The sequence below is a fragment of the Akebia trifoliata genome, chromosome 7 (assembly GCF_017979445.1).
Source record: "Akebia trifoliata isolate Shusen 1 chromosome 7, ASM1797944v1, whole genome shotgun sequence".
Taxonomy (NCBI): Eukaryota; Viridiplantae; Streptophyta; class Magnoliopsida; order Ranunculales; family Lardizabalaceae; genus Akebia; species Akebia trifoliata.
The window spans coordinates 26,114,397-26,130,692 of NC_141381.1; the positions used below are offsets into that span (position 1 = coordinate 26,114,397).

Sequence of the window (16,296 nt, forward strand, 5' to 3'; positions counted from 1 at the left end):
GGAATTAGTATAAAGTTTGAGGGGTATTCTTAAAAAATGGATAGAAATAAAAAAGAAAATACAATAGAATTAGAAAGTAATAAAAGAGGAAATGCAATAAAATTAAAAGATGTTTCGTAACAAGATTAAGGGTGTGTTTGAATACCGATTGTTAGGTGTGAGAGTTCGGAATTAGCAAGAGTTACTCATTTTTGTGTGTTTGACAAATTCAACCCACACAAGTTTACAACTCTCTGCGTGCTTAACTGCGTTTTTCTTTGTATTTTAACTTTCGTTGCTTTTGATGGAAGTTGACAACTCTCAAACTTTTTGGAGGCCCACACTCCATTTCTCTTGTCTCTTTCGTCTTCTTTCCCAACTTGTTATCTTATCTCTCTTTCCCCCAACCTAGCCCACGCTTTGCTCTCTTGTTTCCCTTCCTCCCTCCCTCTCTCAAATTAAGAACCCAAAAATGGGTATGAGAGAAATCTGGCCCATGTGACTCTTTTCCCCAATGAAGTTTTTAACATTGATTTAAGATTTGAAACCCTCAAATATATGTGAGAATTCTGATTTGTTTTTCTCTTTTCTTCAATGGGATTTTTGGTATTAATTTAGGGTTTGAAATCCCCAAATTTCTATGGGGGTGAAGGTAATATAAGATCAATTTTTTTGTGAATTTAGGATAATCAATTGACTTTTTTATTTTGATAACTTGTTTTTTAGATGAAAGCTCATTGACAACTAAATACTCAAGTTATAATCAACTCTACCATCTACTATCGAGAGTTGAACATTCAAACGTTGAACTTTTGAAAGTGGACTCTCGTGATGAACTCTCACCAGTCAAACACACACTAAATTTCATTCTATTCGGGGATAAATGGAGTGGGGCCCAATGTTAAGCAATTATTTCAAGGAACTAATACTTGCACACCACCTATAACTAATTGCACTTCAACTCCCAAGAAATACTCCATGCACTCCATTTGGCTTTATTACAATCCCAAAGACAAAAAGAGAAATTGCATTTTTTGAGTCAGTCTTATTCACCTCGTAAAGAATCATAGATAGAATTACTCCATCATTTTTTCTTCATCAAACAAAACATATAGAAGAGAGTGCGTGATACATCATATAAAAAATCTAAAATACTTAAAATAAATCCTTGGGGTAAAAGGCAAATTGTAATTTATAAGTGGCTACTCCCATCTTCAATTTATCTATTAAAAAACCACGTATACTATGTTAATGAGGAAAGTTCTCCAACCGCACCACCTTATGGTATTCAAACCTTGATTAGATGACATATGGAAGTATAACAAAAAAAAAAAAATTAGAATTTTAATTTTAAATTTGGGAGTTCAGGAACTATTCATTTTCAAAACCATATATAAGTTTATTTATTTATTTAAATCTAAGTCTTACGATGAAATCTAGATGGTTGTAGTGTAGGATTGTTAATGTGTTATCCATATGGCCCAATGATCCTTAGGGTGTGTTTGAAAATTGCTTATGGAACTCTTGCAAGCTGCTTAATGTCTCGTGTTTGGTAGAGTTGACTTATGTAAGTTGTCAACATCCCAACTCTAAAAATCCCAATTTTAGTGGTATTTCAACTTTCGCCTAAAGGATGAAAGTTCACTAATCTCTTCCTTTGAGTAACCCAGTAATCTATCTCTCTTGTCTAATTTATTGATCAAAATCTCCTAATTTTGTATTGAAGAGGAAATAAATGAGATAAGAGATGAGAGTGAAGAAGATAACAATGATGTAGCAGCAAACGAGATTGATTTGCAACAACAACAATGGATGGCAATGCAGTATCACATGACGCCAAACACCCTCATCATTAACACAAACATGATTGCTCTCTTTCTTCCCTCTTGCGTTTTATCTCTCTAAATCCATCTTTCTATCGAGAAAATGACCTCTTTACTTCAGAAAATAATTTTTGCAACCTTGTTTCTTCTATTTTCAAATCAGATTGATCTTATTTATTTATTATAATTAATATTTGATTTGAAAATTTTGGAGATCAGATCTCAACTTATTTACTTCAATTTGAATAAGATATGTTATGTATGGGATCCATTGATTACTTGATATCCATCCTAGATGGATTTTTAGGGATTTTGTTTCTTGAACAATAATTTTAAAATTTTATGAGCTTTTTATTTTAAATAATACATATTCATTCATCTTAGTTTGGTTTCATATTTTTTGTTTTTTCATTTCTTTTTAAAATTTGGGAAATAAAAGACAAGATGATCTCTAAAGAAGTTACAATTAACACTCAAACACACCTAAGATTTCAACCCTAAGATTTCGAAGTTCGTGAGGCTATCCCGACTTTCTTTGATAAAAGTAGCCTTGAAAGGAAAATAATTTCCATGAAAATCATTTGAAAAACAAATTGTGAGATTTTCCACAAAAATTATTTGCCACGTGACTTTCCTGGCAGTTTCCTTGAAATTAGATCCGTGTTAGGTTAAAACACGTAATATATTTTTAACCATTGGATTAGATAGATTTCTGCATCGAACGGCTAGAATGTTTTGTAATGGGGTGGTGATAGGTGGTTTCTGTCTATATAAATGTGGGTTCGTAGTTCGCAGTAAGCAAATGTTATTTTATTTTATTTTTCTCTCTCGCGCTCTCTCTCTCTCTCTGCAGAGAAGGCGAAGAAGGAAGAAGGGGTTCTGCCGCCGCGAGCGTCCCTGATCTAGATACAGGTTTCGTATTGGATTTCATGTAGAATTTTAGGGTTTCCTCCATTACTTCCATTTAAGCTTCTCTCGAGCTTCGATTTGATTCCTCTCTCTCTATTTGTTGGTCTACAATTTTCTCTGTGTGAGGTTGGATTTATGCTTTTGGGTTTGCTCTAGGTTTTTTTTTTTTTTTTTCCACCCCTTTGAGGTTTTTCTGTTTCTTAATTATGCGCGTTTTGTTCCAAGTTCGTGATCTGAGCCGAAATTAGGGTTTTGACGGTAATCCTGATTTGGGGTTTCGAGGGTTGATTCTAGTTTTTCCCATTTGGTTGGAACCAGTATGAGTCGAAATTAGGGTTTTTTTTTCTTCTTCTTTTAGATTTGCATTTGAAATCGGTAGATGTATCATCACTTTTGTTAATTGGAGGTGAGTTCGCGATTTGAACCGAGATAGCTAATTAGGGTTTCCAATTCGGGGTTTGGTTTTCATTTTAGTTTCCTCAACAGTTTGAACCAGTTAACGTTTTCAAGTTAGGGTTTTTTTTAATTTGGATTTTATCCATGAAATTAGTACTCATTTCCAGGAAAAAAAATATTGAATTTGATGTAAGAAAATCTAAAGTTCCTAATAAATAGCCTACAGGGTGAGCTTACCAATTGGAACACTTGCATCATTTTAAAAATAAATAAATTATTGGAGGTGAAGTACAAGTGGGTTTTAATCTATATTCTTAACTTCAACTTTAATCTCTATGGGTTTTGTTGAAAAACTTGATTTGGATCTCATATGAAAATAACAAGGAAAATTGAATTTAATTATAAGAAAGAAAAAATACCCAGATATGGCCCAAATCTATAACTGTGAAATGGTTGAATAAACCAAAATCCGGGGTTCATAGTACGTACATCTGAGACGAATCTTGTTACTGCGGTCGAAATGTGCAGATTTTGGGATTTGAAGTTATGTCACCAACAGTTCTTGTAAAAAACACTGGACAGAAGGAATCAAAGAAATTCTCGCAGAAAGTTGTGGCAATGATAGGGAAGACACATACGTTCTCCAGAAAACATTCCACCAGTTTTGTTTCAGATTACCGTCACGCAGTCGAGACCATGGGTGATTCTGAAGGGTTTGGTAGCTCAGCTCGAACGGACACAGAGATGACTGCTTCGGAGGATTCTTTTGCACCAAAAAGAAAATGCATTAATTTGAATGTGGATGATTGTGATGCTTTTGGCATCCCTCTTCAAGTTATATCGGTGTCGGGTATGCATCAGTTGGAAAGAAAGGAGTTAAAACGGAGGTTGAGAGTGGAGCTTGAACAGATTCGGATCATACAAAAGAAAATTGCATCGCAGTTTACCAATGGTGTTGCCATGTCGTCTTCGTTAGAGCCATTATCTGGGCATGCAAAAAAACGGGCTCCGCCAGGACAGAGAGGTGGCCCCAACTTGAAGAGGGGTCGTTCGGGAAGATTTGTATCTGCGAAGCAACGAGCCCCTTCTTCAAGTACATCCCATGTGATGTTGATGAAACAGTGTGAGACACTACTGAAACGGTTGATGTCTCATCAATTTAGTTGGGTTTTCAACACGCCCGTCGACATAGAGAAGTTGGACATTCCCGACTATTTCACTGTTATCAAGCATCCAATGGATTTGGGGACAGTGAAGAACAAGTTATCTACAGGAGAATACTTGAGTCCGTTGGGTTTTCTTGCTGATGTGAGGCTTACTTTCTCCAATGCAACGACCTACAATCCACCTGGAAGTGATGTTAACTTCATGGCTACTACACTAGGCAAATATTTTGAAGTGAGATGGAAATCTATCGAGAAGAAACTTCCAGTAACCAATTATGAGTCGATACCAATACCTGCGGAATCGGGTGTTATTAAGAAAGTGGAAGATATCGAGCCGTTGCCACCTGTAAAGAAGAGGAAAATCTCCTCAGCTGACAAGGTTAAGCTAGAGCCCTTGAGGCCAATAATGACAGCCGAGGAGAAACATAATCTGAGTAGAGATTTAGAGTCCATGACAGAATTGCCGATGCATATTATTGATTTCTTGAGAAACCGTAGTTTCAATGCAAGCCAAATCGGGGAGGATGAGATTGAGGTCGATATTAATGATCTTAGTGACGAAACATTGTTGTCGTTGCGGAAGCTTGTAGATGATCATTTGCAGGCGACACAATCAAACCAAGCAAAAGCTGAGCCTTGTGAAATGGAGGTATTGTTGTTTTATCTGAATTTCTGAAGTCCAATCATTATTTTTTGTTTTTGTTTGTTTTATGGCTGATTATGTTTTCGATCATTACTATTTTTCTTGTAATGCAGATTTTGAACGAATCAGGGCTTAGTAACTCATCAATGCAACCTTGCAAAGGTTTTTCCTTTTTTACCTGGAAACATTTGTGAATGCTGAATGCCTTTAGAATGTTAATGGATTCTCCTTGATGGCTATTTCCTCTTCTTTTGTGTGTCTACAGACAATGACCCAATTGATGACGATGTAGATATTGGTGGCAATGAGCCTCCTGTTTCAAGCTACCCTCCAGTTGAGATAGAAAAAGATACAGCCCACAGAAGTAGTAAATGCAGTAGTTCAAGTACCTCCAGCAGCAATTCTGGTTCTTCATCAAGTGGTTTGTGTTTGTTTTCAGCTTTCTGTTCTTTCATTATTTTCCTCTCATTGTTAAGGCTTCTGATGCTGAAATGCCTATGTTTTAGTTTAGAACCATTCAGTTTAGATCAGAAACTTTGGTGGATGCTCATATCCCTGAAAAAAGTATCCATCCTTGTATGCCCCAGAAGTTATTTGAAGCAGATGTTTTTGTGTTTCTGCACAGATTTAAGAATGTTTCAGTATCTGTAGAATTATGTAACACGGTGTTGATACGCTTGAAATATTTGTGGACGTTAGAGCCTTCATGTTTTGTAGATCTACATGGTCTCCCAACTTCTAGTTCTTTTCCCACTTATTGAAATGGAATCTATATATTTCTCAAAAAGGGAAGTACAAGCACTCTTGAATTATAGGATATAGTGATGGACAAAATGTTAAGACAATGAACGAAGATTTTGGCAAACTTTTTGGTTTCATGTCTAGGTGGCCAAATATTAGGGCTGTCATTTTTTTAGACTATTAATGTAGAAGTTTCAAGAAAAGAGGTAGAAACTAACATGAATTTATCGAATTAGAAAAAGCATGTGATTGTGTCCCTAGAGAGTTAATTTGGTGGTGGGAAAAAGCAAGTTCCGAGTGGACATTGACAATGTGAAGGGCATGCATTCAAGAATTGTAACTAACTAAACCAATTAGTGGTGAGAGGAGTAGTAGTGATCTCTTAAGCCATACATCTTTTGTATTAGTAATGAATGGATTCGTCTCTTGTATTCAAGAAGAGGTCCCTCAGTTTACATTATTGGCAGATAATGCAGTGTTGATCAATGAGGCTAGATATGGAGTAATGTCAATACTAGAACCATGGAGGAATATCTTAGAAAACTAAAAGGTTTAATATAAATAGGATAGGATGGAAAATGAGTGACATGACTTTAGGAAGGGCATTCTTCATCTCTTAGGGATGAATTGCTAGTCAGGTTCTATGTTACCTATTTGAGGGTTTACTTGGTTTGAGTTCAGGTTTGTGATTTGTGGTTTGTGGTTCACCACTCGACAATGAACCTGGTTTGCAAGGGTAGACAGAGAGGAGGACATTTGGAGGTTGAAGTGATGATTAGGGTAAAAAGAAATTGAAGATGGCAGATTTTGGAAATTTATAGGTTGAAAATGAGGGTATTTGGTCATTTTTTATCAGTCTATTAATAACAACCAAGTTCAAAGGAGCAAACTTGATGTTTGAAATTTTAGGGGGATATCTCAAATACTATCAACATGTGAAAGGGGCTGTAAAAATAAAGGTAAAATGCAGTTGAGTTTGTTTCATTGCGTTTCACAAACTGAGAATGAACCGTACCACAAATTGGTTAGGTTTGACCCGGTTCACGGTTTGGTACCTTACCAACGAATTAGGTAACCCTGGTCAGGATTGACAAACAAGGCCCCCACCAAACACGCATTGCGCTAGGGACAACAACGTTGTAAGGTGCCTTTGGCCTCTTATGCATGGATAGATTGGGAGTTCCCCACTAAAGAAGGCAAAAGTGGTGGGGGGGCTTTGGGAAGTTTGGGAGACAATAGGTTAGTTTTTACATAGAGATAGAGATGGGGGTTGAGGATGGTGTGTTTTGGGAGACGAAAAGATTGAGGACGATGTGTTAGAGGATTTTACTTTCATTTTTTTTTTAGTAACATTCATATGTGAAACCAATTCGGGTTTTTTTTCTGATTGGGTGAGGTTAGTCGGAGATCGATCCGAAATCTTATTAGATCTATAAAATTTAATCTGAATCCAATATGATAATACAAAGTGTAGATCTAAATCATATTTTTCGGATCATATCGAATGACAAATAAAATGCGACCTACTGCTAGCCAGCCTTGCTGCTTTTCTTAACCAGTCTTTGATCCTTATATCTTCTTTTGTAATGACAATGGTTTTAAATATCTGTTTGACTCGTAATGTTTCGTATGAAACATTTCAGTTTTTTGAAAACTTGAGTCGAAACATGTTTGAATCGAAAATATCCAAATTTTGGCCATTTTCTTGAAATTCAAAGAAGAAAGAAAAAGGGGAGAGAAGAGAAGGAAGGGATAGAGAGATCTAGAAAATTAGAGAAGAAAGAGGAAAAGGAGAGAGAAGAAGGAAGAGAGAGAGAAACCTTGGTGATGTTGTCAAAGTTACACCTTTGGATTTGAATCGCTTGAGTATCTTCTCCTTTTCTTTTTCTTCAGTTTTTTTTACCTCGTTTCTTTAAAGAAAGAGAATGGTTCAACTGTTTTAATGGAAAAAATGTATTTTACTTTAGTCTTCTATGGAAGATTAAGACTATTTAAGTAACACCCCCCCCCCCCCCAATTTTTGTAAATATTTGATAAACCTTTTGTTTCCAAACTGATAATATACCCTTTGACCATAATCTTCTATGAAAGGCTTTATTTAAAAGGGTAATTTAATGTTTTGAATGTTTCGATAATATTTTGGTTTTGTTTCGGTTTTTGAAGAATTTTTTTTTTGATTGATAAAGATAAAGTTATTGATAATCAAAGAAAACGAGGGGGATTAAGGGGACCAACCCAAAGCAAAGAAAAACGACACAACAAAGAAGAAAGGAAAAACAACAAAGAAATGCGAGCAACAAGCTATTCTCGCAGCAAAGAACAAACTCTATCTCATCTCACAACAAAATCTTCAAAGAAGACCCCCTTAAATTCCTTGTAAAGTTTGTTCCTAGAGAACATGAGTGCCAAAATAGATAAAACTATTCCTTCCAACATAGAAATTTTTCCCTAAAAAATGCAATTGTTTCGATTTTTCCAAATACCCAAATAACTAGCAAACGATGCTAAGAACCAAAGAATCCGTTTTGACGACGTGAATAAGCTTCCCCAAGCCAATTAAAACTCCAAAGCCGATTTAACCGAACGAGGAAAACAACCCACTAAACCGAATAAAGATAAGAAATGCGACCAAATATGGTGAGCCACCCGACAATGAATGAGTTAGTGATCCACCATTTTTGCATGAGATCTACACAAACAACATTGATTTGGAGAAATGAAGTCTCTTCTTATTAATTGGTCCATAGTTGGGAATCTCCCCAAGGCCGCCAACCAGATAAAGGCCGAGATCTTCGAAGGATCTTACCACCTTAGGCAAAAGAATGAGGAAATGACTCACTAGGTTTAGGTGAAAATTGAGGTCTGCTTATCATGCTTGATATTCTCATAGCTTATTAGGCGTCTAATGTTAGCAACGACCTTATCTACCCTGAACATTTGGTGATTCCGGTGGGTAGGTGATTTGTATTGAGGAAGATGATCATCGAGTACACTCAAATCTTTGATGGAGGCAAATATGAAGGAGAGTAGGAGGCATATATTATGTGGCAAATGCCACCACAATCCAGTGTGGTTAAGGGGGAAGGGCGCATAGGCCTTCTAGTGCCTGAGGCGCACGCTTGAGTAAAGTAAGACACAATAAAATTATAAAAATTAAAAAATTAAATAGTGAAAGGTGGGTTCTAGATATTTTACAATTATAACATGTATAAATGCGAGTTTTTACAAACAAGTTAGAGTATTCAACACTTCAAGAAGAAGAACGATCAATAGTAAAAGAAAAAGTAGAGAGGACTAAGGAGAATAAAAAGAAGGCCAACATCATGTGTTGTTGCTGCAATGACAGAACAACAACTATAATTATCAGTGGGTGGGTTCTGGTTAGGCTTGGTGGAGGACTAACCAGACTCTAAAAAGGCAGGCTCAACCTTAGAGTAGCCCGATACCCTTATCAAGCCTATATCAACTAAGTCCTAATGGGCTGGGGTTGAGTAAAAGTCACCGAATGTAAAGTTCAATATTTTTAATTGTAAAAAATTGAACTTTGCAAATAAATTTTATTTTATATGTAAAAAGTATACAATCGAATATGAAATTAGTATCTTAAATAAATTAATTCATTTTTAGTAAGGTGCACACCTGGTGCTCCTTAACTGAGGTGGTGAAGTCAAGGCATGGCCTAGGTGTGCCTCACTTAAAGGAGCCTTTGGTCCGCCCTGCCTTGACTACACTGCCACAATCCATTGAGAAACTTTTGTTCAAGTATCACAGCCCTTATCAACACTTGTGGACTGTCTAAAAGAAGTCACAAAGAATGATATAAAACACATTGCAATTTTAAAAACGATGCCAAATAGCTTTCCAAACAAAGCTATGCCACCACTCCCGCTAGCGTCGGGATTGTATAACCAAGATTAGCATCTGCCTTAGCAGCTTTGTTTGAGTAGGGCTGGTAAGGGGTTGGATTTTATCCGTTATCTGACTCAATCCGAGAATATATGATTTGGGTATACACTTTGAATTTTTCGAATCGGATTCGGATTGAATTTATAAATCTGATACAATTTCGGATTAGTTTCTGGTTAACCTACCAAAAAAATTCTAACCTATTCCTCATATACCTATTTATATAATAAAGAAATATTACCGGTTGGGATATTAAAGAAAAGAGATTCTCTAGCCCATCATCCTCAACCTTTTTGTCTCCCATATCTTCTCTAGAACCCATCCTCTCTCTATCTGCTTTTACAAATAGTTCTCATTGCAACGACATCAACCATCTTCTTTATCTTCCATGGATGCTGCGGCTTTAGCCACAACCAGGTTCTCTCTCTCTCTCTTCCCTTTTTTCTTCTCATCCTCCTCTTCCCATCGCCTCCTACTCTGGCCACTCTCTTCTTCTTCTTTCTCATCCTCTACCCCCCTCACTTTCTCCTTATGTGAAAATTTAGGATTTGGATTGGGGAAGAAAAATCAAATTATTGCTTAGATTGGATCAGATTGGTCTTGGATTGCTTGATCTTTAATTGGAGATTTGGTTTAAGACTTTGTTAATCCGATCTGATGGATTGGGATCATAGGGTAAAGTAATTGGATTGGTACTGATCCAGTCCCTAACTGGTCCATTGCCAACCCTATGCTCCAAGGTAACCCCTTTAACCTTTTCGGTGAATGAAATGTTGAAGCTACCACATTCACCATGTGACCTTTCAAGCAGAAACATGTTGTGACTGCCAAAAACGGTAATACCTGGATCCCAATATTCTGTGACCAGCACCAAACTATTGGGACTTATAGAGCAAAAAACAGAGCCCATACTAGTTCTTATACCTTTACTTCCACACTATTTTCCTGAGCTGCAAAGTAGGCCATATTGGAGGGATACAATCTACGTCCTTACCCTTATACAAAAGGAATGATAACGCTTGGAAGCATGTCTCACCCTTCATCAAACCTTTCAGGCTCATGACAGAGATATGCATGGATTGATTTCTGAATTAAACAAATTTCCATTAGGCAAGTAGTTGGAAAAAAGAATAACATCTATAAAATTATTATAGGTTGAGGAAGTAGTTTGTTGTTATTAGCTTCTGTTTGAGAAGGTGTTTAGTTCAATGCAAGGGGGTCTTTTGGTTTTTTTTTGGATGAAGACCAGTAACAACCTTAGTTAGAAGCATAGTCACCAAATTTGGTGAGTTACTGAAAGTAACATTCTTAAATCGTGACTTTTTCAATGTTGTTAAATTTACAAACTTAGTGACTAAATCATGAACTTCATGATAAAATCGGGAGAAACAAAAGATAGGATAATTTCGGTATTGTTTTAGTGATCTGAGGTATGTTAGTTGGACAAAATTTTAGCATTCCCAGTGCACTAGGAAGAGTAGATAAGTTGGTGAAACCATTTTATCGATGAAGCATCAAAGAATGAGGATGCAAACGGGATGACGTTGAATTTAATGACTTTGATTGGTTAGGATCCATGATTGTAATCTTTCTATTTCGAATAAACCTTGAGAAGTTATGGACCAACACTGGATTTTACTTTTCCTATTCAATATGATAATCAATTATGTTGCAATGACCTTTTTTTTTATCCCCACCCTTTGGGTGAGACTAATCCCACGGTCATAGGCACCACCCCCTCTCGGAAAGTCCTACATGCAACTGGTTGAGTCGAGGGTCAACAAGACCTTGGAGGGTAGCCCCAAGGAACGTGGGGTTTTGAACACTTGACCTACCCTTCCTGAGGAGCTTATCAAGGTTGGGCTTACCACTCAGCCAACCTCTTGGGGTTGTGTTGCAATGACCTATAACTATGTTTTTATGCTTGTTTTATCATTTCCTATAAATTGTATTGACATCTTTATAGTATTCCATAATATCCACAATTCTTGCACCACTTCCGTAAATTTTATAATCTTTCGACATTGGTATAAACACGTGAACTTTATATTTTGATTTCCTGGTTGTTCAAAATATATCTCAAAATTGCTTTTTAAAAAACTGTGTAGTGTGGGGTCTAGACTGTCATGTATCCTTTTTATTGTCAATCCTCCTTTGATGTAGTTTTGGGTATAAAAACTACTTTGAAGCTCTACATTATCTTTGAAGGCCATTTAGCTCTGGTTACCTCCACATTTTTTGCATTACCCTTTTAACTAAGTCGATCATACCTATCATTTTTCTTTGATTTCTTCTCAGATTAGAGATTAGAGATTATTTTCTTCATTTTCGTAGTCTTTTTGAAGAAGGCATGGCTGCATAGGAAGTGGATGTACGATTAAAATCTATTAACAATGAATGTGCTTTGACTAAAGATATGGCTCAACATCGACTTGAATTGCTCAATAGGGTTCATCTTGCCAAACTCAGTAAATGGTATAGGTTGTGGATAGGATCATAGGAGTTTCAATGGGTACCCATTTAACTGGTATGCGATTGCAATTGGAGATAATATTGCTAGGAATTGGAACTGTCTACATATATAGATACCTGTTTTAGGTAGTTTAGTATTTGAGCCATTTGGAACCAGAATCGATAGACTCCCAGATCAGTGTTTAGATAGGAGTGATGGTTCTTCTGCACGTGTATGTGTTCCTTGCACAGTATCGAGGAGTGACAAATGGGTTCATGTGAGAGAGAGAGAGAGTGTATCCTAGATATTATTTTAGAACACAACAAAATATTTGCTAAACTACGAAGCATATTAAGATATCCTCGATACAGAAGAGAACATGATAAAGAAATTGAAGGTGAGCATTCTAAAAATTACGAGTAAATAACGAAGTTGAAGGCCACACATAATTATTAAATGAAAAAAATCGATATTAAGCGTATACGTACCCATGGTAACAAGGAACAATGTTTTTTTTTTGCTGTTGAAAAAAACGTGTTTAAAACAGGACTAGAACCTTAGACGATTAAAATGATAAAAAAACAGACTTTTTGAAAAAGTTGCATTTTTCTTAAAAAATAAAATAACTAATAAACACTTTTTTCTTTGATTTGGGATTTGATACATAGTATAATTTGGTGATTCATAAATGTAGAAATATGGGATTTGATGCTAACATCTTGATGTTATGATTTTTCATTTTTTCAATAGTGCCTTATTTTGAACAATAGATTTTTTGATGAGTAAACTTTTTTTGGGCATCGTAGCATGTATAATTATGTTTGAGAACATGTTATAATGAAAACATAGAATAAGTTAAAATAAATGTCTTATGTATAGTTAGATATATACATTTTTGATAATTTTTATCTTTTATGTTTCATCATTTTTTTTTTCCGTTTTCTTCATTTTTTCCAAAGTTTTTCCTTGCCATACTCCGACTTTGAGACTATGACCATGTACATACCATTGTAAGCCAGCCACTGTCACGTATTCCATTTCCCTTTCCTTCCACTCTAGCCATGGTTCCTTTTTACCATTCTAACATTTGTATAGGGCAACAAAAAATAAAATATTTAAGAGTGCAAATAGCATAAAGTCTATTGAAAACTGAAAGCATAGTATATAAGGCAACATTTCCTAGAACAAACTTCCCTTTACCAAAGCTCAAAACAACCCAAACAAGAAAATGAAAAACAGAAAGATAGTGTTGTTTCATTTCTGGTGTATGATGGGCTCTTTGAAGAAATGCGCAGGGTTTTGCTGCTTGCCAACTATTTGATTTCAATTGTTTCGACTCCATATTGTTGCGGTGCTGGTTTTTAATTTTAGACTGCTTCTTTGTTGATACAGACTCTGGTAGTTCTTCTGGCAGCGAATCAAATGGTATTAAAGCTTCATCTCCTGTGAATAGAATAAAGGTATTTCTAATTAGATTTTGATAATTGTTTTTTTTACTAGTTGCCTACTCCCCCTCCTGGTAGAGTAATATTATATGACCACCTTCCTTACGTTGCTCAATTGTCCGTTTCTGTTGATAGGGTACTGATTTTCTTGTTCCTCTCTACAGGAAACCTTAGGTTCTGGAGAGGCTTTAGACCAAAAAAGAACTGATCTTGTTGATCCACATGACGGAAATCGTGAGTTTCTTGGTTTTGTTGAAGTTTCCATGCCTGTATAATGAACTAGAACCTCTGATATGATCCAAGTCCATCAGAGCATGTCCTTTTAGAGTATTCAACTCGATTTTCAAATGTTATATGCTTTGGCTGCATACAGAATCTGTTAGTGGGTTGGATCAACTTGAGCAGACTTCCCAACCTAGGCCACTTTCGGTCGAGGCAGATAGCCGTCTTGAGGGTAAGTATGAATTTCGCTGTCGAAAACCATGTAATGGCTGCAAATCTTTTAGAGTTAGTTGTCTCACCCTCTCTGCTTACATTTTCAGGGGAGAGTGCACCATCTGATAGGCAGGTTTCCCCCCAAAAGCTTTATCGGGCAGCTTTATTGAGGGAGCGGTTTGCTGATACCATTCTAAAAGCTATAGAAAAGACACATAACCAGGTTGGTTACAAATTCGTCTCAGTTAAATTATTGTAAATTAGTAAACTACCCTATTTGTATCCTGTCCATTTTCTGATTTTGGACGTGGTGGGATACAATTAATCTGCTGAGGTCAGGGTGAGAAAGGGGACCCTGAGAAACTGCAGCGCGAGAGGGAGGAACTTGAAAGGCAGCAAAGAGAAGGTTCAGATTCCTACTTAAAATTTGAATTTTTTTTTAATATGATCTATGATTGCTGCATATATGTGCATTTGGCGTGGAAGGACTAACATGAGGTCATCATATTCTCGTGTTTCTTCTATTTTATAACCAGAGAGAGCTCGGTTGCAAGCAGAAGCCAAAGCTTTGGAAGATGCTCGGAGGCAAGCTGAAGCAGAAGCTGCAGCTGAAGCCAAACGAAAGAGGGAGCTTGAGAGAGAAGCAGCACGCTTGGCATTGCAGAAGGTAAAAATAAAAAAGGGTATTATTTTGGGGAAACCATCTTTCCTTACTTGGCTCAATTTTATGTTGAGATCGTCTGACTATATATATGTGCAGATGGAGAGGACTGTTGAAATAAACGAAAATTGCAAATTTCTAGAAGACCTAGAAATGCTTAGAGCTGTCCCGGCCGAGCATTTACCTAACTCTGTTGATGAAATGAGCCCAGATCATTCAGACATTTGTATGGGTGGTTTCAAACTCGGAGGAAGTACTAACCCCTTGGAGCAACTAGGCTTGTACATGAAAATGGACGAAGAAGACGAAGAAGAAGTTGAGCCGAATTGCATTCAGGATCACCCAGTAAGTAGTAATGTAGAGGAAGGAGAGATTGATTAAATGAAGCTTGTCCTGTTCCCCATTATATATATACTAATCACAAATGAAGGAATGAGAATGGAGAGAAACCCCCCCCAAAAAAAACTTGATTTTGAAGGACATTTGGGACAGGTTTTTGATTTGGAAACGAAAAATCTGCAGCTTGAAATCGTCAGAGGCAATTGCGACAGTTTGGTCGAAGATGGTTTAATTATCAAAAGCAGTCTTCTTGTATGGTTTTGGGATTTTTTTTTGGCTTTCATCGTGGTGAAGTGGATAAAAAAAAGTTGGATTGAACATGTTCTTTTGTGTGGGCGCTTCTGATGGAAGGAAGGAATCTAACAAGTCAGGTACATGTAAATGGGGGAAAAAAAAAAAGAGGAAAAAAATCCAGGCACCATAGTAAGAGAGCTTCTTGGGGACCTTGCAGATTGTTAAAAGGCAAAGAATCTTGTTGTATGGGGTGTTATGCAGAGATGGTGGGGGTGGGGGGATACAAGTGAAATATTTGAAAATTGAAATGCCATTCCATTTATTATTATAAACGTCTGTTTTAGTTCAGATTAGATTTGAAATATTCTTATGTTGTGGTAATAAATTTAGAGATTCTTTTTGCAGACCTACTGTTGCTTACAACACACTAATTCCCTTGAAATTAAATGCTTGTCTACCTTAGTTTAGTGTGTTATAAGTAAAAGTTGCTGTGTTAATAGAAGCTCTTGAAAATTAATGCAAATAAAATGAGGATGTTTTTAGATAGATGAGTGGAAAGAAAAAAATAAAAATAAAAATTGAAAGTGATCTCATTCTATATTGACAGGGCGTATATTGGATAGAATGAAATCAGATTTTAACACTTCATAATTGATAAACTAGATTTGAACTCTCTTAATAATTAATAATATATAAATAATTTGTGAAACTTACGAATTTTTTTTGGAAAATTTTCAAAAAAATATGAAACGATGTGTTTTTGGGATTTCTAATTTACCAAAATTCATCATCTTAACCCTTGGAAAACCTAATCATGTTCTCGAGATTTGAAAGTTGAAAATAAAATTTTTGAAGTTGAAGGGTAAATTATTTAACCATAAAGTCGTGGAAAGCTTAATGACTAAAGCGTAAATGTGTTTCTATACGAGGGTCCAAGCTTTTGTAGCAGTGCTATTTCCAGATGTACTGAACATCAGACCCCCTATTTTTGGGGCAACCATAGTCTTCTCAACTCTCAAGTGTTTGATAGTTGGATTTTTTTTCTTTTTGGCATCTTTATTATTTGGATGTAGATATCAACTTGTATATAGATGCTAAACTATATTCTGACCAATTAATGGATAGATTAACATCACTTTTTTCTTTTATGTATGAATTAATGATTTA

The 16,296-nt window shown here is 36.1% G+C and overlaps 1 protein-coding gene across 2 annotated transcripts; it reads left to right on the forward strand.

Annotated features, from left to right (window-relative positions):
* The first annotated feature begins 2,607 nt into the window (after window positions 1-2,607).
* On the forward strand, window positions 2,608-15,537 carry LOC147398607 (transcription factor GTE9-like). 2 transcript variants are annotated; one of them, XM_086447863.1, is made up of 11 exons: window positions 2,608-2,714; window positions 3,636-4,922; window positions 5,030-5,078; window positions 5,182-5,337; window positions 13,408-13,475; window positions 13,625-13,694; window positions 13,834-13,914; window positions 14,003-14,118; window positions 14,235-14,301; window positions 14,432-14,562; window positions 14,656-15,537. In XM_086447863.1, the coding sequence occupies exons 2-11, from the start codon at window positions 3,654-3,656 to the stop codon at window positions 14,935-14,937; spliced, it is 2,289 nt and encodes a 762-aa protein (XP_086303989.1). In that variant the 5' UTR covers window positions 2,608-2,714; window positions 3,636-3,653; the 3' UTR covers window positions 14,938-15,537. The 2 variants fall into 2 exon arrangements, with proteins under 2 accessions (XP_086303989.1, XP_086303990.1); XM_086447864.1 differs by lacking the exon at window positions 2,608-2,714 and having other exon boundaries at window positions 2,726-4,922.
* The last annotated feature ends 759 nt before the right edge of the window (window positions 15,538-16,296 follow it).